This window comes from Vulpes vulpes, chromosome 4 (genome assembly GCF_048418805.1).
Source record: "Vulpes vulpes isolate BD-2025 chromosome 4, VulVul3, whole genome shotgun sequence".
In the NCBI taxonomy this organism is placed as follows: Eukaryota; Metazoa; Chordata; class Mammalia; order Carnivora; family Canidae; genus Vulpes; species Vulpes vulpes.
Genome location: NC_132783.1, coordinates 55,316,381 through 55,340,489, shown reverse-complemented (window position 1 = coordinate 55,340,489; position 24,109 = coordinate 55,316,381). Strand labels below are relative to the sequence as shown.

At 39.7% G+C, this 24,109-nt stretch overlaps 1 protein-coding gene across 2 annotated transcripts in view; it reads right to left on the bottom strand.

Annotated features, from left to right (window-relative positions):
- Positions 1–24,109, bottom strand: part of SLC10A6 (solute carrier family 10 member 6) — a 51,778-nt gene that overhangs the window by 17,273 nt on the left and 10,396 nt on the right. Inside the window, exon 2 of one of the 2 annotated variants that reach the window (XM_025998129.2) lies at positions 9,990–10,793. In XM_025998129.2, the coding sequence (XP_025853914.1) occupies positions 9,990–10,366 (377 nt within the window). In that variant the 5' untranslated portion in view covers positions 10,367–10,793. The remainder of the gene's footprint in view (positions 1–9,989; positions 10,794–24,109) is intronic. The other variant, XM_072755697.1, reaches the window with a different exon arrangement.

The window sequence follows — 24,109 nt, the reverse complement described above, 5'->3', positions numbered from 1 at the left end:
TCGATAACTGCTGAGGTGTATCAGACCAAAAGAATTCACTATTCTTTCCACTTTTATTTGAAATTTCCCACAATAAAAAATAAATAAGTGTCCCCTCCATCTGTATGGGAGACTGTATAGCACTTCTACCATTCTGACTATTTAGGTTTTTTCTATCATATTTTATATTGAGGGGCTTTGCTATAAATATAGTATGATGCATAAGCTGGCACAGAGGTATCGAAAGCATTTTTCTACCCAAACTTGGCTGGCCTTGGGCTCTTCCTTCCTCAGGGCTGCTGTGTACCTCTCTACACTTAGAAGGTTTATCCTTGGGGCACAGCTGGCATTGCCCTTGAGACATTTTTATTGGCATTACCTCATATACTGTACCCTACATAAGTGCTTGTTTACTTATTGATGTGTGGCAGACTGGCCAACTGTGAGTTGCTTGAGGGCAAAGATCTTACTGACTTCACCATCCCCAGGACCTGGCAGTCTCATGCTATGGCACATTAGAGGAGTTCATTAAATAATTTCTGAATAAACGTTAGGAGTCAAAGAATGAACCAATGTGTCAATACACTGGTGCTAGGACAATGTTCTCTTCTGCCTCCTTCCTATGTCATGTATCTGCAAGTGACCCTTGAAAATCTTAGTGAAATGACCCCTTTGCACTGAACTGTAATGGCAAACATCTCAACAGTAATCAGAAAAACAGAGATTTTCTACTAAATAACTAAAATCATGCTTTTCCAAGTACAAACGTGAGCAGCATTTTAAGGAGCAAATACTTAGCTGATTTCCAGAAATCCAGATTTAGAGGGCACCAGGGTAGCTCAGTCGGTTAAGCGATTACATTCCGCTCAGGCTCAGGTCATGATCTTAGAGTCCTAGGATGAAGCCCTGAGTCAGGCTCCCTGCTCAGCAGGAGTCTGCTTCTCCCTCTCCCTCTGCCTTTCCCCTCCTGCTTGTGTTTTCTCTCTCAAATAAAATCTCTTAAAATTTTTTAAAAATGAAAAATGAAAAAAGAAATCCATACTTAGATAATTCACAGGTGATTGCATATTCCTCTCTCCTCTTATTTAATTAGTCCTTCTAATTTCTTTTTAGTTTTTTATTTAAGCTTTTCTTTTACACAGTCCTATTTTATAGCTGCTATTCAATGAATAGGGGCTTTTTCTTTGTTTTTTCTTTTTATCTCTTTCTTTTTAAGCAATCACACAATACACCTTACTCTGCAGCTTGATTACTATTTTTCTCCACTTAATCATAGACATCCCTTCCAGACAATACATATAGCAAAAACTCTTTTGCTTAAAGAATGCAGAGTACACCATAATCTAAATATGCCTTAATTTCTTTAATCACTTCATTAATGATGAATAAATTGCTTTGAATGCTTTTCCTCTATAAACAAAGTATGATCAGCATTCCTATTTGTATTTTACTTGAAATAATTCTTTTATTCCTGTAGAACAGATTCCTCAAAGTGGAATTGCTATATCAGAGGTCTGTTTTTTATTTTAATAGACACCACCAAATTATTTTCCAAAAAGATTGTTACATTTCAGAATCTTGCCCACATTGGATATGATCAATCCCTTTTAATTCTCATGAAAATATTTAAAAATTATCTGTTATTCTGTTATATACCTGACTCTCTATGAGTTTGTGCTTTCTTTCATATTACTGACCTCTTGGATGTCCTCTGTAAACAGCCTTGTTTGTCTTTTTCTTCTCTACTTATAGGAGCTCTTTTAAAATTAGATTATGTATTATCATGTACAATACAAATAGCTTTGTCAAACTTATTGTATATTTTTGACTACACTGATGGCTTTGGCCATAATAAATAATTAACACTGAGATACTCAAATCTGTCAACTTTTAAAATGGCTTCTGAGTTTCTTGTCTTGTTAAAGATTTCCTCCTATCCTGAGGGTATTTGAATATTGCCCCCACTTCTTACTTTTTTATAGGTTGAAATTTTATTTTTATATTTTTAGCTCATCTGACATTTATATTTTATATGGTAGAAGGTCTGAGACTAATCTATTGTCTTCTATATTGAGGGGCAAGTATGTCAATACTATTCACTGAATAAATAATTTTCCACTAAATTGAAGTGCCAAAGTCATTATATGTTAAATGTCCAAATGTATTCAAAATGTTTTTTTCTTTTCTTGCTTTTCAAAATGTTTTTTCTAAGCAAATATCAGACTTTTAATTACAGAGTTTTCATAGTGTGTTTTCACATATGACAAAGCAAATACTTCCACTTCAATTTTTCTCTTCAAACTTTTCTTAGCAGTTCTCACATATGTTTTATTCTATATGAAGTTTAAAATTATTTTATCCTATTAAGAATGCTTACTTGGAGCAAAGACTTCTTCCTAACTAGAGAACAGATAAAGGGAGAAAAGCAGTTTGCCCCAGCTCTCAAACCTCTATCCACGAAGAGGGTGTACAGGAAGCTTTTCCAAAATCTTAGCCTTTGATAATGCTATATTACTTGGCTCTTCATATTACTAAGTCCTGAAAGAAATTCCACATTACATCGCTTTAGTCTGGAACTCCTGGACAAGCTGCATTGCATTTTCTCACTGAATTGCTTTGGCACATACAGCAGAAACGTAAGATTCATGAGTGTGGGAAGCAAATGTGAGACTTCTATCAGACTGATACTATATTCTTGATTACATAGGTTTCTGCTTCTACCCTTCACAAATGTTCAAGCCCGTGATGCTTGAAGACGGTGCTCTGACAACTGTTAGAAATACCCACAAAGCTGTAAAAGCACACAGTGAATATGTGTGAGTACAGTGGAAGTCATACCTTTTGTTTTACTGCCATGAAATCCCAGTATAGCAAAAATGGAGGATGTGGCTAAACAAGGTCTCTTGGCTGTTCACATACAGGAAAATTGTTGGCAAAACTTACTTCATATAACAAGATTCCACTTGCACTGAGAAGAATGGCATCACCATCCCCAATTATTACAGAGAATAATGAGACAGTTTCAGCAAGTCTAGACAAACCGGTAAATCCTGCACCTCCCTTAAAACAAGGAAATGACATGTATGTGCATTATATTAAGACGCAGTGTCTATTTTAAAGTGTACCATTTTGCAATTGGGTTGAAATTATTCAAATGTTGTTTTAGTATCAAACTAATAAAATCAGGAACTCTGACATTCAAAGCTATGAAAGTACACACTTGCTTCTCCCCTGGAAAAAAAAAAATTAAAAACCATCTGGCTAGGCACAGGGACATGGGATATGCTATCAGATCAGGTCAACAGATTTGGCACTAGAAAAGAGTTCAAGGCCAGGTTTTCCATCCCCAAATATAAATGTTACTCCTGTCTGCTGCCTCTCAACAATAATAATTAGCATTTATTGAACACTACCTGCTAAGTATTATACCTCATGCTTTTAGATATATGCTCTGTTTTCTTTTTATTTTTAAGATTTTATCTGAGAGAGAGAGAGAGCAAGAGAACATGAGCAGGGTGAGGGGAAGAGGGAGAACCAGACTCCCTGCTGAGCAGGGAGCCAGATGTGGGGCTCGATCCCAGGACCCTGAGATCATGAACTGAGCCAAAGTCACACACTTAACTGAGCCACCCAGGCACCCCTATGTCCTCTTTTCATCTATATAATAACCATATGTGTAGGTACATTTTTTAAAGATTGATCAATTGATTGATTGATTTTAGATGGGAGGAAGGACAGAAGGGGAGGGAGAGACAGTCTTAAGCCAATTCCATGTGCAGCCCAATGTGGGGCTTGATCTTACAACCCTGAGATGAAACCAAGTCAGACACTTAACTGGCTGCACCACTCAGGCACCCCACCATATGTATAGGTATTATTTTTGTTTTATAGGCAAGGAAACTAAGGTAGAGAGAGTTATAGAAACTTGCATGGAAGGAGCCCTGGGTGGCTCAGTTGGTTAAGTGTCTGCCTTCTGCTCAGGTCATGATCCCAGGGTCCCGGGATTGAGCCTTACATGGGGCTTCCTGCTCAGCAAGGAGTCTGCTTCCCTCTCTCCTCCTCCCTCTGCCCCTCCCACCTGCTAGTTCTCTCTCTCTCTCTCTCTCTCTCTCTCAAATAAATGAATAAAATCTTTAAAAAAAAAAGAAAAAGAAAGAAACTTGCATGTAGTTGCATGGATTCAATTTAAGTTCTGTCTCTTAAGATGATTTTCAGGTCCCTACCAGGTCATGTCAGAGTAACCTGAAGAATCTTTAGTTGTATTTCACAAGCCTCTGCTGAAGGACCAAGAGCTACTTTAAAGGTCAACGGTCAAAAAACGGCCACCAAACACCTCCACCACCACCATGGGTGGCCAGAATTCCAGTAGCTCAGGACACAACTACCTCCTTGGAGAAGAATGGACCTTGTATATGAAAAGCTGTCAAACTCAAAGATAGTGGGAGTTGTCCTGAGTTGCACCAATAAACGGATCGCATTTCAAGAAGGGTTTTTATATCTCATACAAGCAATTCGAAGCTTTCCTTCAGTCTTTCACTTGGCATTTGCAGAGCACCTACCACCGCCAGGCTGGTACCAAGAGTGCAAAGGTGAACAAGCCCTCCAGGAGATCACAGAGCTCATGAGTCAGGCAGATAAGTAGTTCAGCTATTGCCATGCCCTCCTACAGATGACAAGAAGTACATATTTGGTGCTGTGGAGATGGGGGGGTAGGGAGCAACTCTGTCAGTTTCCGAAGAAACATTAAAAACTGGGGTGGGGGCAGGGGACACAGACTTTATAACTTGCTTTTCTTTTCCTATTGTCCAAAATATTTAAAACTTAAAATGACCCGAGATCCACTTCTGGCTTATACCCAGAAGAACTGAAAGCTGGGACTCCAACAGGCATGCACACTCACAATCATAGCAGCATGATTCACAATACCCAAAAGATGGAAACAACATGAGTGTCCATCAACAGATGAATGGGACCTCATGATGTATGTATGCACATGTACCCATGGGATATACACGTACAATGTACAGCCTTCAAAGGGAAGGAATTTCTGACACATGATATAATATGGATGCACTCTGAAGACATTATGCTAAGTGAAATAAGCCAGATACAAAAGGACAAATATTTTATGATTTCATTTATATGAGATATCCAGTCCAATTTATAGAGACAGAAAGGAGAATGGTGGTTGACAGGGTCTGAAGGGACAGGGGAGTCATTGTTTAATGAGTGCAGAGTTTAAGTTTGAGCAGAGAAGAACTATATAGAGACAGATGCTGGTGATTGTACAACAATGTCAGTGTCCTAATGCCACCAAACTGTACACTTGAAAATGATTAAAATGGTAGATTTTGTTACATACATTTTTAAGACCTCAGAGAGTCTCATTGATTCTACCAAAGAGAAAATTGAAGTCCAGAGAAGTAAGTCACTCAAAGTCACACAGCATCTTGGGCAAAGACTAAAAGACAGACCCTGACAAGGTGCTCTTTTGCCTGCCACATATAATGACTCATAGCATTTTGAGCCAGGTGATATTCTAAGCACTTTATATATATTCACTTAATCCTCACAACAACCCATGAGGTAGATAGATTATGCTTCCCCCTATGTTAGAAGTAAGGAAACTGAAGCATAAAGAATTTATTTTTAATTTGAGAGAGAGAGAGAGAGAGCACACAAGTCAGGGAGTGGGGCAAGAGAATCTTAAGCAGACTCCATGCCCAGCGAGGAGCCCAACAAAGGGCTCGATCTCACAAGCCTAAGATTATGACCTGAGCTGAAATCAAGAGTTGGACATTTAACCAAGTGAGCCACCCAGGCTCCCAGGAAGCATAAAGGATTTATATAATCTGCCAAATTGACCCAGTTAGTAAGTGACAGTCCCATTTGCTGGCTCCAGAGTGCACTTAGCTACTACAGTATAATGCCAGACCTTAGTTCTCGTGACCTACCCTCAAAGGCAAGAACTCTGTCCATGTTTAGTACAGTAGACTACAAAAATGTCCCTAATTCTTCATCCATTCTTAGCCATCCCCTCTGCAACATGACTTTGCAGGTTATCCATCAAGAGAAAAAATCCACTTTATCATTCCTGGTATCTGAACTGGCCTTGCAAAATGCATTGGCCAATGGGATGTGGTGGAAGTGATGATGAACTGGTTTCCAGCCACAGATATCAAGAGACCTTGTATGCTTCCTCTTTGTCAGCACCCTGCCTCTGTGGCATGATTAGGTCTAGGCCAGCCTGCTGGAGAATGAGAGGCCATGTGGAAAAAAATCCAGTTGTCCCAGATAAGGCCATCCAAAACCAATCTACATTTATCCAGTACCCAAACATGTAAAAGAACCCAGGCAAGATTAGCTGAGTTCAGTCCAGGAACAGAATAATTTTTTAGGCTCTTCATACTTACCAGTCGGTTGCTTTCCAGAATGATTATAATGAAGGATAACTTGGTGACTAGAAGGGACAGAATAGGCATTCCAGGCTGTGGGAACAACATAGGCAAAGGAAGGCGGGAAAGTGTGGGTGTGTTCAGAGAACAGTGAGTAGTCCATTTTGACTACAGACTATTTTGTGCTTATTAGGAAATAAACCCGAGAAGTAGGTTAGACCTGTCTTAGTTTCCACCCAAGTTAGTAGGTGTTGAGAAACCTTTCTACGCATAACATGCATATTTATAATACCTTTACAATACCATAGGGAAGTGTTACGATTTAGTTACAGGAAAGAGATCCCAAGTAAGGATTTAAATATAGACAGTCAGACCCCAGAGTCTGCCTCACCCACTTACTATAAAACCATGGTAGAGAGACGCAGCTCTCCAAAGTGGAGAGAATACTGTGAAGATACTGCAATTGGCCAAGAAAGAAATTGGCTAGGTCCTTAGTGCCCACCCTAAGGAACCAGCAGTGGAGATAAACAGGAAGCACTGGCTGTGAGTGACTGGGCCCACAAGTGGATGAGCTACAGGTCTAGACATTGGACTGAGTGAATGAGGTGAAGAACGAAAGGAGCCACAGGGGAATGCTGAGATGATGAGCCCAGGTGACTGGGACAGTGATAGGTGTTATCATCAGATATGCAGAATGCAGAAACTGACTCATACATGTTGATTCTGAAATGCCCTGCTTGGGGTGAACACATGGAGAACTACAGGTAGATTAGGCGAAGCATAGAATTAAGGCATGAGAAGTATGTTTGGGAGACCTGCAGAGAGCTAAATCTCAATTTCCTCATTTATGAAATGAAGACGTTCTTCTAAATTCTTATGAATTGGGATCCCTGGGTGGCGCAGCGGTTTGGCGCCTGCCTTTGGCCCAGGGCGCGATCCTGGAGACCCGGGATCGAATCCCACGTCGGGCTCCTGGTGCATGGAGCCTGCTTCTCCCTCTGCCTGTGTCTCTGCCTCTCTCTCTCTCTCTCTCTGTGTGTGACTATCATAAATAAATAAAAATTAAAAAAAAAATTTAAAAAATAAAAAAAAAATAAATTCTTATGAATTTTATCTAGCATGAAAACAGAATTCCTATCAAGGACTATCTACTTTTTTTTTTTTTTTGGCTTAGAAGTTATTTTTGTTGCTAATCAAGTCAGATGAGATATAATGAACTTGGACATTGTTTCCCTCAATAATACTGAATTTTCTCCTACAATGCAATTTTTACTGAGAATCAAGATTTTATTACACATATCTATAAGCTTTTAAAAATCTAATATTTAGTCATCATTTTTTTAAAGATTTTATTTATTCATTAGACACAGAGAGAGGCAGAGATATAGGTAGAGGGAGAAGCAGGCTCCCTGCAGGGAGCCCAATGTGGATTCGATTCCTGGACTCCAGGATCACACCCTGAGCTGAAGGCAGACACTCAACCGCTGAGCCACCCAGGCATACATAGTCATCATTTTAAAATTTCATTTCTTACAGAGTTTTTTGTGGGGGTTTTCTGCTTATTTTTGTTTTGTTTGTGAGATTCGAAACCAGAATTCAAAAAAAGGGGGAAGTAGTTAATATTTATTACATACCAACCAAGTGCCTGGCATCCTGCATGTATTTTTCCTCCTTAAAATCTAGACTTGTGGGGAACAGGTAATTTTAACCCATTTTATAAATGAGGAATGAGGTTTATAGGTTAAATAATTTGACTAATGTGAAGCTAATCAAGGATAGAGTTGTCAAAAGGAAGCAAAATGAGCTTTATCTTTTATAGACTTCCTATTCATTGGTATTTTTACTATAATGTCGGCTAATAAAAAATGAAGTTAATAAATGTTCTCTTTCCCAGAGCATAAGTGTTTGAGAACACTGGTTTAAGATTTATACTCTTACTCAGAACAGAAAACCAAGTTGTGTTAATAAATGGCATGGAAGAAAGTGCCTAAATTGCAGACTGATGAGAAACAGATGTAAATTCAAATCTGCCTTCTTCCATACGCAGCTATAGCATTTGGCAACCTCCTTAACCAACCTGAGTCACAATTTTCCCAGCTGTAACATTCAGGATAATAAAAGGTCACTTACAAGGTTATTCTGAGAACCAAGAAAGAAGAGAAAGAATACATGAAAGTGTCTACCTCATGCCTAGAAACATACTCAATTAGTAAAATTCCTTTTTCTTTCCAAAAATATTTAGGTAAAAAAAAAAAAACACAAAAATATTTAGGTCCCAAAATTTATCACTGATATGTAGACTATGTGAAGAATATTTATCATCTTCCAATTATTGTGCTAATAATTGACTTTCTTTAATTGGAATTAGCAATGTATATTAATGTATTTTTTTGAATTAGTGCTCTTCAAGCCCCTGATCAGTGGGTAACTAAACATATTGTCATATGAAAATTAATTCATCTCCCTGAACTGAGCCCATTAAAATTCACAAGTGAAATATATTCGTAGGCTAAGTACTGAGCACATGCAGGGAACTAGAAACCCTAGTTTCTGGTAAGCTAAGTACTGAGCACATGCAGGGAACTAGAACCTATCGCTGGTTCACTGAAATGAACTCCCCACACCATCAGCACCTCTGATTGGTTCAGGCATCGCATAATAAATCTCAACTAAATGACATACACATTGAACAAAGATTTACATTCATAAGTCATTCTTCCCTTGGGCAGGAAGTGAAACAGTCTATTCGTAAGTAAGCAAAGAAACCAGAAAGACCACCGTCTTTTACTTTTATTTTTCCAATTGTGCCTTCTCTATTCTTTCTTCAAATGCCCTTTTTTCAGCATCGAAACATGTACTCCCAAAGATATATGATTAATTCTTCCTCATTAAAGAGTAAATAAATGATAAAGCCTAATGTCTGCCAGGGACATTTATTTACAACACAATGGGAGATAGGTCCCTGGTGTAAACCAAAGGAATGAGATGACAGTGATAAATGTTTAGTCTGCAAAACAACAAGAAAGAACATTTTTAGTCATAAAAGTATTTACGTTGTTCCCCAAGACAACTCAATAGGCCACCACCGCCACTTAAAACAGGTTATGTCCATCACATACTCCAAAAACTCCTTTATCCAGTGCCCACAAGTACTTGTTTCATAGAGTAGATGCAAAGGCAACCCTTGCTGATCAGAGCTATGAGGATCTCATTCTGGTTCTGCCACCATCACTACCACGCCCACCGAACAAACCCCTATCGTCAGCTTCTGGGATTCTCAGCCTATGTCCTGGGACACAGGAAGCCATGACTGTTAAAGCTGCCACCATGGGCGAGACTGAGTTCACACCTAGGTCGGACCATCAGGTGAGGAGGAAATCTGCCTCCACTATTACATATGAACCAAATCCGATTTCTCAGAGAAGCAGTTGCCAGTAAAACAGAGGACGATCACAGCAAAGCACATCTTAAGCTCAGAAAGAAATGTCCTTCCACGACTGAACTCCATAAAATGCTGCCCACTGGAATCTCTACCTAAAGATTGGCAGAGTTTTTAACATGAAAGTGTCAGTGCTATCAAGGGGGAGACTTCCAGGCTTTCCTACTGTAACTTACCTGAGATCCATATCTCCATCGACCCAGAAGGTGAAAATGTTCGAGATGGTTCCCCCTGGGCAGCACCCCATGACAAGAACAGCAATAGCTTGGGCTGGCTTCAGAGAGAAGCTGATGGCCAGGAGGTAGGCTGTAAGAGGCATGAGGCCAAACTGGCAGAGGAGTCCCACAGCAATGCCCCAGGGTCTCCTGATGTGCGCCCAGAGCTTCCGGAAGTCCACAGAGCATCCCAAGGAGAACATGAGCAGGCCCATCATCACGGATGACACCACTGTGAAAACAACCTCCAGGTTCCCTTGTACCTCCGGCCCCACTGGCAGCTCCTCCTCCGAACTGTTAACAGGGCAGGCTGAGCTGCTCGAACAGTTTGCTCTCATCTCTTCATCTCCTTAAGGCAGCATTACAAATGAACATCTGCCGCGATGGCGGGGCAGGTCTGTTCTTCCACGTTTTGTAATAATGCAACCCAGTCATGCGTGGAGAATCATTCCAATAGCTAGTGGCCAGCCAGGTGACTCATCTGATCTGATCAATTTATTCATGAATGGCATTATAAAAGTAATTATCACGGCCACGAAACATATAATAAACCGTGGTAAGTCAGGCTTTCCACTTCTTACTCACCGCTGAATATTCAAGTGAAATGAGACAAGCAAATTTATTGTCAAGTGGAGTGACTAGCCTGTGTCGTCAGCATCACATTGTGTTCCAGGAAAATAGGTTGAATGCCAAGACATAATTTCTCCAAATTCAATGGGGATCTCAAAGAACCAGGAGGCAATGTTTTGTGGAGAGCGAGGCTGACTGGAAAAAACAAAGGCACTAAGCCAAAGCCACTCCTCACATCATTAGCAAAACATTTCTGTTGAAAATATTAAAGCAAAGGGTCAGTTAAGGAAACGTCAGGAGGGAGTAAGGATAATTCAGGAATGCCTCAGAATTAGTCTCAGTTTTGTTTTTTGTTTTGTTTTTGTTTTTTAATTTTTTTAAGTAGGCTCCACACCGGAGCTTGAACTCACAACCCTGAGATCAGGAGTTACAAGCTCTACCGACTGAACCAGCCAGGCACCGCTCAGTTTTTTTTCTTTCGAAATAGAATCTGTGTCTAGAGCCAATAATTAAACACCTGTAAGAATTATATGGTATTAAGCACCTGATGTGTTTCATCAAACATGTAGAAACTCATTTCTGTACCCAAAATAATACAAGGAAGCTGTCACTTTCTTTTGGAGAACAGTCAGCTTTGAGATGCCACACCCCTGGGCCTCATGGTGAGGTCTGGGAATTCTGCAACAGAATGTAGTAACAGAGCTTGTCTTGAAGGCTGGAGACAGAGTCTGAGGTCAGCCTCTGACCACAATGGCCCAGGGGCCCCTCTGTGTGTCTTAACCACACAGATGCACGTTTCATTGGAAAACCAGACAAAGAAAATATGGTTCCATGAAACTAAAACTACAAAAGAGCAGATGCCACACCCTTTCTCACAGAAAGCAGAAAGTTGACTTATGGGGCAATGGTTGGTGACAAGGCACACTTTATAAAACACCTCTACCTGTCTTAAGAAGGATATTAGCTATGAATTGTTTATTTTTGGATTAGCAAATTATTTTCCATGACAAAATGCTCTGAGCATGTTTACTATGTAAAAATTACAGATTAAGGGGCACCTGGGTGTCTCAGTCAGTTAAGCATCTGCCTTCAGTTTAGGTCATGATCCTGGGGCCCTGGGATCAAGGCCCTCTGCAGGGAGCCTGCATCTCCCTCTCCTTCTGCCCCTCCTTCTGCTTGTGCTCTCTCTTGCTCTCTCAAAAAAATAAAATAAAATCATTTTTAAAAGTACAAATTAAATAAAAATGTAAAATAAAATCTGACTATTTGAGGGGAACCTGAGAGGCTCAGTCAGTTGAGCATCTGACCCTTGTTTTGGCTCAGGTCATGATCTCATAGTTATGAGATCAAGCCCAAGGCTCCATGTTCAGTGGGAAGTCTGCTTGAGGTTTTCTCCTTCTCCCTCTGCCCCTTTCTCCCCTAAAATAAATAAATCTTTTTTAAAAATCTGACTATTTGAAGAAAATATAAACTTGCTTAGGTAAAGACACCTTAAAAGCAGCTGTGAAAGGAGAATCTTGCTTGCTGGAGGCCATCAGAGGTCCACATGAGGACCTATTGCCACCAGCTCTTGATTCATGCCCAAGAATAAGCCAATGTTTACACCAAGCTTGGTGAGCCTGTCATAAGACAACCCAAGGGGCACCTGGGTGGTGCAGTGGTTGAGCATCTGCCTTTAGCTCAGGGTGTGATCACAGGGTCCTAGGATAGAGTCCCACATTAGGCTCCCTGCAGGGAGCCTACTTCTCCCTCTGCCTGTGTCTCTGCCTCTCTTTGTGTGTCTCTCATGAATAAATAAATAAAATCTTTCAAAAAAAGAAAAGAAGTACCCTTGAGAGGCCAACCTTTGGCACCACCACATTGTATGCAAAGATCTGCACTAGAAGGGGCAAGGTAGCAATGGATAACAGTCCGTTAGACTGGATGGAACCAGTGGATTCAAAAGGTCCCAACAAAACAGCAGCAGCTGAAACCAGGGCCTACCAGTAGATGCCGTGCTTTTCCCAGTTTGTCCCCATCTGGGAAGGAAACTCCCTTGAAAAAGTAAGCCCCTGGAGTCCTTGTCATTTGTAAAGATTTTAGGGGCAGCTAAGTGGCTCAGTCAGTTAAGTGTCCGACTCTTGATTTTGGCTCAGGTCATGATCTTAGGGTCCTGGGATCAAGTCCTGCATTGGCTTCCATACTCAGTACACATTCAGCTTGGGATTCTCTCTCTCTCTCTCTCTCTCTCTCTCTCTCTCTCTCTCTCTCTCTCTCTCCCCCTCACCCTCTGCCCCTGCCCCTGCTGCATTCTGTCTCTCTAAAATAAATAAATAAAATCTTGGGCAGCCCAGGTGGCTCAGCGGTTTAGTGCTGCCTTCAGCCCAGGACGTGATCCTGGAGACCCAGGATCAAGTCCCATGTTGGGCTCCCTGCGTGGAGCCTGCTTTTCCCTCTGCCTGTGTCTCTGCCTCTCTCTCTCCCCCTGTGTCTCTCATGAATGAATGAATGAATGAATGAATAAATAAATAAATAAATAAATAAATAAATTTTTAAGGAGTAAATAAATAAATAAAATCTTTTAAAAAATTGTAAAGGAGATTTAAATAAGGGATCTTAAATTATTGGTATGTAGGGATTCAAGTGATGAGAAATTTTTTAAAAGCATGACCAAATGTATACCTTTTTTTTTCTGCTTTATATATTTTTTTTAATTGGAGTTCAATTTGCCAACATATAGCATAATACCCAGTGCTCATCCCATCAAGTGCCCCCCTCAGTGTATACCTTAAGGTAGTGAGGAGATCCCATTCAATCTGCACATCCATTCTAAGAAGTTAACTACTATCATTCTCACTTCACAGATAAGTAAACAAAGACCTATTAGGGTCATATGATTTTTCCAACATTATTAGATAAGTAAATTAACATTAGGATTTAAATCCTAGTCTAATTCTCCACCTGTCCTCATCCCCTGGAACACACTGATGGGAAGCAATGAAAATATTCGATAGCAGGATCATTCTGAAAAGACTGACATTCAGTTAAACACAGCTCAGAGATAAAACATCACAATTTGGCCTAAACATGGAGAAATAAACCAACTAATCCCTAATCTCTAAATTTATTACATGTGCTCACAAGCTTAAAATGCACCTGAATATGTGCAAGACGTATGCTCCTTAATTTTGAGATCCAGCTGTACAAATCACAGGAACCATTTTCATGCATTCCTATTTACTACAAATAGAATTAGAGATCAAAGATATTCTTTAAGAAAATCAACTGAGGGAAGCCTGCGTGGCTTAGCAGTTTAGCACCGCCTTCAGCCCAGAGCGTGATCCTGGAGACCTGGGATAGAGTCCCGCATCGGGCTCCCTGCATGGAGCCTGCTTCTCCCTCTACCTATATCTCTGCCTCTCTCTCTCTGTGTCTCTCATGAATAAATAAATAATCTTAAAAAAAAAAAAAAAGAAAAGAAAAGAAAACCAACTGAAAAGCCCAGCCTCTTCCGTCTGGAATAATAAAGGCTGAAGGGAAAGTGCCAAAAGGAAAGGTAAATAAACATGGCTAAGGAATTGTTAACCAAACTCTGAAAATTAGTATAAGGGGAAATATCTAGATGCTTGAAGGACATATAATATCCTATAGGTTCTAGGGTACCTAGCTGGCTCAGTTCGTAGAGCATGTAACTTTTGATCTTGGAGTCTTGAGTTCAAGCCCAATGTTGGGAAGTAGAGCTTATTTTAAAAAAAGATTAAAGAAAAAAATCCTATAGGCTCCAACAGTTTAGGTAAACTCATGAGGTAGATTCAAAACAAAAGAAAATTACGTATTTAATCCAAACTAATTATTTATTCATTTAATCCAAATTAGTTATTTATCTAACTCAAAATTAAAGGAAACTGACAGTAAGAAAATAGACTGTTACATGACACAAGGTAAAAAACCTAATTCTAGGGATGCCTGGGTGGCTCAGTGGTTGAGCGCCTGCCTTTGGCCCAGGGTGTGATCCTGGAGCCCCAGAATCGAGTCCCACATCAGGCTCCATGCATGGACCCTGCTTCTCTCTCTGCCTGTGTTTCTGCCTCTCTCTCTCTCTCTCTCTCTCTCTCTCTCTCTCCCAATCTGTGTCTCTCATGAATAAATAAAACCTTTAAAAAAAACTAATTCTAAAAAAATAAAATAAAATAAAATAAAATAAAATAATTCTAGGGGCTGCCTGGGTGGCTTAGTCCGTGGAGTGTCTGCCTTCGGCTCAGGTCATGATCCTGGGGTCTTAGGATCAGGCTCCCTGCTCAGCAGGGAATCTGCTTCTCCCTCTGCCTGCCCTCTGCTCAGGTTCTGTCATGTTCTCTCTCTCAAATAAATAAATAAAATATTTTTAAAAACAAACTTAATTCTATTATTTTTTTGAAAAACAAACCTCAAAAATACCATCATCTTGCAGAAAAAAACAGCCCAGTATTTGAACGAAAATTCACAAGTTCACAATCATAGAGAAAAAAATACACAGAAATCAACATCACTAATAATTGTTAAAGTACACTGAACAAGTTAATATGTGCTATCACTAAGAAAACAATTTTAAGATGAATATCCCTTGTTGATAAAAGTTAAGTGAAAGTATATTCTTATACTGCAGGAAGAATTGAAAATTCATATAACCTTTCAGGGAAAAGCCTGGCACTTTGTACCAAATAGCCTTTGTCACTGTAAGTATAAAAAGCTGTCTTGGGGGATCCCTGGGTGGCGTAGCGGTTTGGCTCCTGCCTTTGGCCCAGGGCGCGATCCTGGAGACCTGGGATCGAATCCCACGTCGGGCTCCCGGTGTGTGGAGCCTGCTTCTGTCTCTGCCTCTCTCTCTCTCTCTCTCTCTCTCTCTCTCTGTGTGACTATCATAAATGAATAAAAATTTTAAAAAAAAGCTGTCTTGATAAATAACCTACAATACTAAAAAAATTTATTAATTTGGGAGGGGAAATGTGTCTATTTATAATGGCATTGTTATTTATAAATACATTCTTAGGGATCCCTGGGTGGCGCAGGGGTTTGGCGCCTGCCTTTGGCCCAGGGCGCGATCCTGGAGACCCGGGATCGAATCCCATGTCGGGCTCCCGGTACATGGAGTCTGTCTCTGCCTGTGTCTCTGGCTCTGTCTCTCCTTCTATCTCTCAAGAATAAATAAATAAAATCTTTAAAAACAAAAAATAAATAAATAAATAAATAAATAAATACATTCTTATTTACAATACCATGACTATTTTTCTTTTCTTTTTTTTTATTTTATTTTATTTTTTATTTTATTTTATTTTTTATTTTTTATTTATTTATGATAGTCACAGAGAGAGAGAGAGAGAGAGAGAGAGAGAGGCAGAGACACAGGCAGAGGGAGAAGCAGGCTCCATGCACCGGGAGCCCGATGTGGGATTCGATTCCGGGTTTCCAGGATCGCGCCCTGGGCCAAAGGCAGGCGCCAAACCGCTGCGCCACCCAGGGATCCCCTACCATGACTATTTATAAATGCAGAAAGCTGGCAATTTAAATTCCCAAAGTGAAATAAATTTAAGTAAATTATGATTCAATGAGATATTATGGAGCTATTTAAAATGTAAACATTTTGAAAATGAAAAATGTTTATGTTAGAAGATAAAGCAAAAAAAAAAAAAAAAAGATAGGTAGATATAGGTAGGAATAGAATGCTTCCAGCCATGTTAAAATAATAAGATGGCTCAGTCAGCAGAGCATGCAACTCTTGATCTCAGGGTTGTGAGTTTGAGTCCCTCACTGGATCTAGAGAATGAATGAATGAATGAATGAATCCTTAAAATAATAACATAAAGACACCAAATTTAATTCTAAAATTTTCACAGTGATTGCTTCTATATATAGGATTCCATACAGAAACAGTTGTGAATTACTGTTTTGTAATTAAGAAAAAAGGAGCTGAAGAAAAAGGAGCAGAGATAGAGGAAATTGTGGTTATTTTAAGCAGTTCCAAAAAGTTGATAACAGTCTGATGATTCTGAGCAGCCAGACTGCTGAGATGACTCAATCACTGTCTTTGTTCTTTGGTTTTTATAAGGGAGGCTCACAAATACCAAAGGTTCCAGAAAGAGATACCTGCAGAAAATGGAATGTAAGGGCGTGAGAAGGACTGATGGGCCAAGTCAGAACATAGACAAGTGGGCTGACAAACTCTTGATCCTGAGACAATACCTACTCCACCTTCAGAATAAAATAACCAGAAGGGAAAATGAAGCACCTAGAATCAACTGGAAAGACGTGTTAACCTGCACAGGTGGCATGCTATTTATAATAGTATTTGTGGTCCTTTTCCCAATGACCTTTTCTGATCTCAGCTCATTAGATCAGATGTTATTAAGATTAGAACCATACAATTTTTTTTTATTTAAATTTTTTTAAATTTTTTAATAGATTATAACCATAAATTTTCATAGTCTGTTGGGGCACCTGAGTTGCTCAGTCAACTAACCAACTGACCCTTAGTTTCAGCTCAGGTCATGATCTTGGGGTCTGGAATCAACCTCTGCACCAGGCTGTGCTCGGCATAGGGTCTGCTTCACTGCCTTTGGCCCAGGGTGTGATTTTCTCTCCCTCCCCCTCCCCCTCTGCTCCAACCCCTGCTAATACTCTCTCTCTCAAATAAATAAATAAATAAATAAAATATTTTTAAAAATTTTTTCACAGAATTATAAGAAGAAAATCTTGTAATGAATATGACTAACTGGATTCGTCAACCACTAGAGCAAATTACTGATACTGATTTTCTGTGATAATAACATTAAAAACAACTATCACTTATTCTTTCCTATGTACCAGGTCTTATGATAGGTCCCTTACATGTGAAGGGTAGTAGAATATGCTACACCAAAATATGCCACTTTGGCATAAGGACTATTTTGAGCAAAAGGCAACTGAGAAGAAGCAAATACAAGAACAGCTCCCTGTCCCCCCTCTATATGCCTAAAGACAGACATAAATTGGTAAAGGTGTCTCCCTTTCCCTTTCTACCAGGAATGACAGAAGCTAACCCCAAGATACACCTCTAGACTCTTACCAGCCCAGAGAAATCTACATCAGAGGAATCTACATACAAACCTTGCTAAAACTAGCCCTTACCTACCATTAGTTCCCCCATATATTTGCCTTCCCACAATTTTCCTGCCCTATAGGCTCAAAGTCCTTTCTCTTCATCTTGTCACTTCTCTATTCTTTTAAGATGATATATAAACCCAAGTTCTAACACCTCTCTGAGTTACTCATTTCTGAGGGTTCCCATGTGTATTTGCAATGCACATGTTAATAAACTTCATTTTCCCTTGTTAATCTGTCTTTTGGTCTAATTTACAGGGTCCCAGTTGGAGAGTCCAAGATGGGGAGGGAAAAAAAATGTTTTCCTCCCCTACACATGTCTCAGTTAATCCTCCCAACAATCCTATCATTCAGGTACCATTATTATCTTCATTTACCCGTGAGAGCAGAGAAAGTTTTAGAGGTTAAACAATCTGCCATGAGCTAAGCTAAGAAATAATAAGCAAGATCATAGGAGTCAAATCTAGGGTTCATACTATACATAAAAAATAGATGAAGTAATAAAAGTTCATGAGTTCCACTTATATAAAATATTATTCCTGGGACGCCTGGGTGGCTCAGTGGTTGAGCATCTGCCTTTGGCCCAGGGCATGATCCTGGAGTCCCGGGATCAAGTCCCACGTTGGGCTGCCTGCATGGAGTCTGCTTCTCCCTCTGCCTGTATCTCTGTCTCTCTCTCTCTCTCTCTGTGTCTCTCATGAATAAATAAATAAAATCTTTAAAAAATATATTATTCCTGCCACTCAAACTATATGTCACATCCTGGTCATTATTCTTCACTTTCCTACACCTTTAACTCACAGGCCTTATCAGGTGCGGCAACAGGTGTACAGAAAACGTGCTGACTGACATTGTGAAAGAATAATAGCCATGCTGAAGAGGGGAATATCCTAATTTACATGTCCGAATAGCTCTTATTTTGAAGTAGCTACCCAATTCAAACACTCATGATCCTAAATTCAAGAAATAATCCCTAGCATTTGCTATAGGTTGTAAGCTACTTTATAGTGGCCTCCCTAAAAGAATATATAAGCAAACAAATCTTTGACCACATAACTGAACTGCCCCCCAAAAAGAAGGGTAGGACCAGGGAAAGCCACACACTTTTCAGTAATGCTGAAAATGGTTCTTTATATACTTTACTTTTATATATTTTCAACAGAGGTTAAACCCTAAAGCCTTTGCTTGAAAAGGCTCAGAAGTGTTTTTTCTCCACCTTCCACTGCTAAGCCAGAGAACATGCACCTAAAACTCTGACCAAAATTAATCAAAATAAAGGGTGCTGTGGAGCTCAAGCGTCTACATTTTACAGGAAAACCGGGGATCAACTGCAAGCATCTGGTATATACTTCCAGATTTTTGATCTGACATTTTCTAGCTACTGCCTGGAACATTTTAAGTGCTCAATAAATATTAGCTATTGTGTTAGTTATTATTATTAATAACATCTGTTGCATCTAACCCAGAAAAATAACAATGTCAGTATCAAAAATAAATAGTCTCCTTTGCTCCTGCTTCTAATTTTCTAATTTTTCAAAACCTTGTATCATAGCTTAGAAAATTTCTTTCAAATACTAAAAGAGCCATGAGGGGTAAAAGATATATAGAAGGATAGATATCTATATCTATATACACACACACAACTTGTCATGTGATTTCATGATAAAAGAAAATTGCCATTAGGAAATAAGCCTCCTCTTATCTTGAAGGAAATTATGTCAGCTATTTCCACAATTCATGTAAATCAATTTCAATATGTTAAACTACACTGCCAGATTTCTAAAGGCCATTCTCCTGGGAACACCTGAGCTCTGATAAAACAGCGCTTCTGGGGAAGGAGGTGGTGTAGGTAACACAGCCCAGTAAATGTTTGTATGTTGGGTTCATGTTGTGCTTATCCTACCTGTTCTACAAATGTGGTGAAAGGAGGAGACTAAATTCCAACAGTAAATAGTCCTCTGGTGAGCAATCTCTAACACAATGAGAGGAAGTCTGCTTCTGGAACTTGGAAGGAGTTGCTTTGACAGAAAGTTAATTCGATCTAAGACAAAATGACACCAGCAATTGCAGTCCATGAGATGATGACACCTACATTCCAATGCTGTGAAAGTTGCAAGGAGCAAAACAAGTCCTTAGAGTGGAGGTGGATAATTCAAAGAGGAGAGGGACTGAAACTGTAAGGAGACATGAATGGAAGGTAGAAGCCTACTAGAAAATTGGAAAATAGAGCCTGAGACTCCCAGTACATTGACAACACTGCCTTCCCTAGGAATCAATTAAGACTAATATGTTATGTCCATAATTCCAAAAAAAGTAAGCCACGATCACTAGGTTCTTCTTATAGGTTCTATTAGTTCTGAAGTACAATGAAAACATCTCTAACCTTCCCTAACAATGTCCTTATTGTCTGTTCCTTCCCCCCTTTGTCTCCCAAATGAAGTGAAAGAAAATTATAAATGATTTTCACTTTGAGGTCCCTAATGGTGGATTGATGGCTAAGTGAAGTCTGAATAGTTTCAGCAACTCCTCGGCCATCTTCCCCCAAATACCAAAGGAAGAATGCCATGTCTGTGGCCCAAGACCACCTGTGAGACTAAAGGGCCAAACTTTTTCATGATATGTATCTATCCATCATGGCATGCCAACTGTGTTATGGTTAATGGTGTATTATTTAGCCCTTTGGTTGCAAGATCCAGACTAGAGACAACTGAAATCCTGGACTTGGAGCAGTTGCAATAACCAGATACAATTTTGAGAAATAAATGAGGGGGGTTCATAATACAGAAAGAAGAGTATGAGTGAATATTAGTAGCCAAAAGAATACAGGAGACATCTAGCTCATGACAATTGCTGCCCAGCACTCATCTTCCTCCTGTCACGGTCTGCATTTCGTTTGGGGAAATACCCTACCCCAGCCATGCAGTCTGATCCAAACTTCTGTTTCAGCAATGTGTCCTGAGTTGCTTAAACCAATCAGCTAAATCAGGGTTTCTCAGTCTGACACCACTGACACTTGGGGCTGCAAATTTCTTTGTTGTGGTGGTATGTCCTATGTGTTGTGGGGGTATGTCCAATGCATTGTGGGATATTTAGCAGCATCCCTGGACTTTATTCATAAGATGTCTTTATGATATCCTGTAGTTAAGACAGCCAAAAATGTTTAAAGAAATTGCCAAATGTCCTGAGGGAAGGGGGAAGCAAAAATCACCCTTCACAGAGGACCACTGAGCTAAAATCACCCCTCATTCCAAATTTTAGTAAAGGACCTACATGCCCCATACCAGCCATATTCTCCAATATTTGCTTAATAGGCCATATAGACAACCAGGCCAAAGGAGAACTAAGCATAGTCTTCTGAAAAGGTTAGACTTTGAATTCACATGGATCTAGAATTCCATCTCAGTTTCACCTCTTTTTCTTTAAGATTTCATTTATTTCTTTGAGTCAGAGAAAGAGAGAGCATAAGCCAGGGAAGAGGCAGAGGAAGAGGGAGAAGCAGACTTCCCCCACTGAGCAGGGGGCCCAACATAGGGCTCAATCCCAGGACCTTGCAATCATGACCAGAGCCAAAGGCAAACACTTAAACCAACTGAGCCACCCAGAAGCCCTCAGTTCTACCTCTTTTAAAGCTGTGTCACCTTAGGGAGGTTACTTTAGGGAGGTTATTTTAGTTTTGGAAGAATTAGGGGTTAGGTGAAGGAGCTAATTTGGAAGAGCATATGACTCGACCTCTGGGTTGTGAGTTCGAGCCCTTCATTGGGTGTAGAGATTACTTTAAAAAAAAAAGAGACATAAAAGCATATATAGGGAGGAACAGGAGAAATCAAATCCTCTGATCACTCTCTCCCAAAGTGGCACTTTTTCAAGAATTTTTAAGATAATACAGATGACCCCTAGGTTTTTGGTCTACAAAATGGAATGGAAGCAGCACCATTTACTGGAATGAAAAAGATTATTCTGAAGACCATGATGAAAAAAGGCTAGAGAAGCCAAGTATAGCAAACCCCAGTAATTTGTCTGAGATGACACAGCTATTAAGTGGTCTAACTGGTGTTCAATCCTAGGTAGCCCATGCCCTACACTGAATGTCCTAAATCTGTTCTACACTGGATGTAAACAGTACTTAATGACAGAAAACAAAGGAAGAGTTCTTTTCTCCCCTTCATGCTTGCTGCCCTGTCAATCATTGACTTAAGATCTGCCCTGTCCCCAAACTTCCTCCTCTGATGTTAGAACTCTGCTCTGCTCTAATATTGAGCTTTCTCTTTTGTAGGGTTGTTGTGAGGACTACAGGGTATAAATAGAGCACCCAAAAGAGCTTCTACATCTAAGTTTTTATTATATGGGGTTTTTTTTCTTTTCTCTTTTCCCTTCTCTCTTCCTCTTCTGACCCTTGAGAAAATATTTTCATTGAAGAAATTTTTATCAACTGAAAAAAATGAAGATCCTCTCCAAAAATTTCAATTATTTACTATTAAATTTCTATACCATAATATTTTTCATTAAAAATAAAATGCAGCATGCAATTCACCTAGGGTTTTGTTATCTAAGCCATTTTTCCCTAAAGGTCTGCCTCTTCTACACTGCCAAACGAAGTTTCAGAATGTTCACTACCACCCCCTCGGTCATTCTGCATACTCCTGCTGGATGAGCTCAAAGACATCTATGGTTTCACCTTTCTTCTCTACGCTCACTCCTTCTTGAATAGCATACCTGTAAAGTCCACTGCTACTAGAGATCTCCACTCATGTCTACCAAGAACCTCAAATACCAACATACCTAAAATTACTGTATCTCCACACACCCAAGACAATTCTTCCTTTCCCAAACCCATGACCTGGAGTTCATCCTACATTCCTCCCTTTCCTTCACCCACATCTTCTCACTCAACCACATCCAATCCATGACACTATCTTGTGGTTCCTACTTCTTCTGTGACTCCTGAGTCAGACATGTATTAGCCATGCCACCCTTACTTCCTTAAGCTATGAGCTGTCACATCTAAATTACTGGGAGAGCTCTTCACATGAAAGACAGAGATAAAAATTAACAGAAAAACAGTGTTGAGTAAACACATACAATGCAGGGAAAGGAATCTATTTCATGAACTCAGAGAGCTAAGGGAAAATAGTTTATGAATAGATTATGAATAAAATAGGCTACTTTTTAAAAAGGAGAGGAGTAAGCCTTCAGAGGAAAACATGAATAGCAGAAATAAAAAACTTAACAATGAATGAAACTGATAGCTTCTTCCAGAAACTGGAGCAAAAGACAAAAACACAGAAAGCAGGAGAAAAAAGGTAAAAAAATTAGAAGGCCAGTGCAGAAGATGTAGCATATGAATAATAGTACTTCCAGAATGTATAGAGAAGATGAAAAGGTGGAAATACCTACCAAAAATTTAATGTAATTTCCCAGAACTGAAAGAAATGAATTTCCAGATTGTAAGGGCCTGTGTAGTACTAAGCACAACGGGTAATGGTAAGAGAAGCTAATCCTGTGTTAGTGCTTACGCTGTGCCAGGCACTGCTCTAGGTGCTTTACATATTTAACTCATTTACTTGTCACAACTATCACTACCCACTTTTGTTTTGTTTTGTTTTGTTTTGTTTTGTTTTGTTTTGTTTTGTTTAGAGAGAAAGCACATGAGTTGCGGGAGAGGCAGATGGAAGGAAAAAAAATCTTAGGCAGGCTCCATGCCTAATGCAGAGCCCAACACAGGGCTTGATTTCATGACCCTGAGATCATGATCTGAGCTGAAATCAAGAGTCAGATGTTTAACCAAATGAGCCACCCAGGCGCCCTTATTACTACCCACTTTTTAACAGAAGAAGAAACTAAAGCCCAGGAAAGTTAAATAATTTGTCCAAGATGACACAGCTTAATAAGTGGTGGAACTGGTATTCAATCCCAGGTGGCTCATGCTCTACACCCAATGCTCCAAATCACTGTGCTACATTGATTATTAGTCCTATACCATGATTCCTATCAGAACAGTAGGATCTAGAATAAGATGCTATAGCTTCCAGAGAGAAAAAAAAAGGCAGGTCTCAAGAAAAATATCCAGGCTTTGGGATGCTAACAATATTAAAAATTAAAAAGAAATACACAAATTTTTCACAACTTTAAAGGAACATCCTTTACAACCTATAATCCCACACTCAGCTAATCTGTCAATGAAATCTGAGAGTAAAATACAGACTTCGGACAGTAAGACCTCAAAAAAATTTCCTCCCATGCACCCTTCCTCAGGTCACTCCTGGAGGATATGCTCCACTGTAATTTAAAAAAATAATATTAAACTGGCCTCCCTTAGCCACCGGTGCTCCCGACTCGTTGCCTTAGGAGGGAGCAGCCAGTGAGCCTGTATCCTGTCAGTGGGGTTCAAGGCCAGGCTGCCATAGCCACCTCCTTCT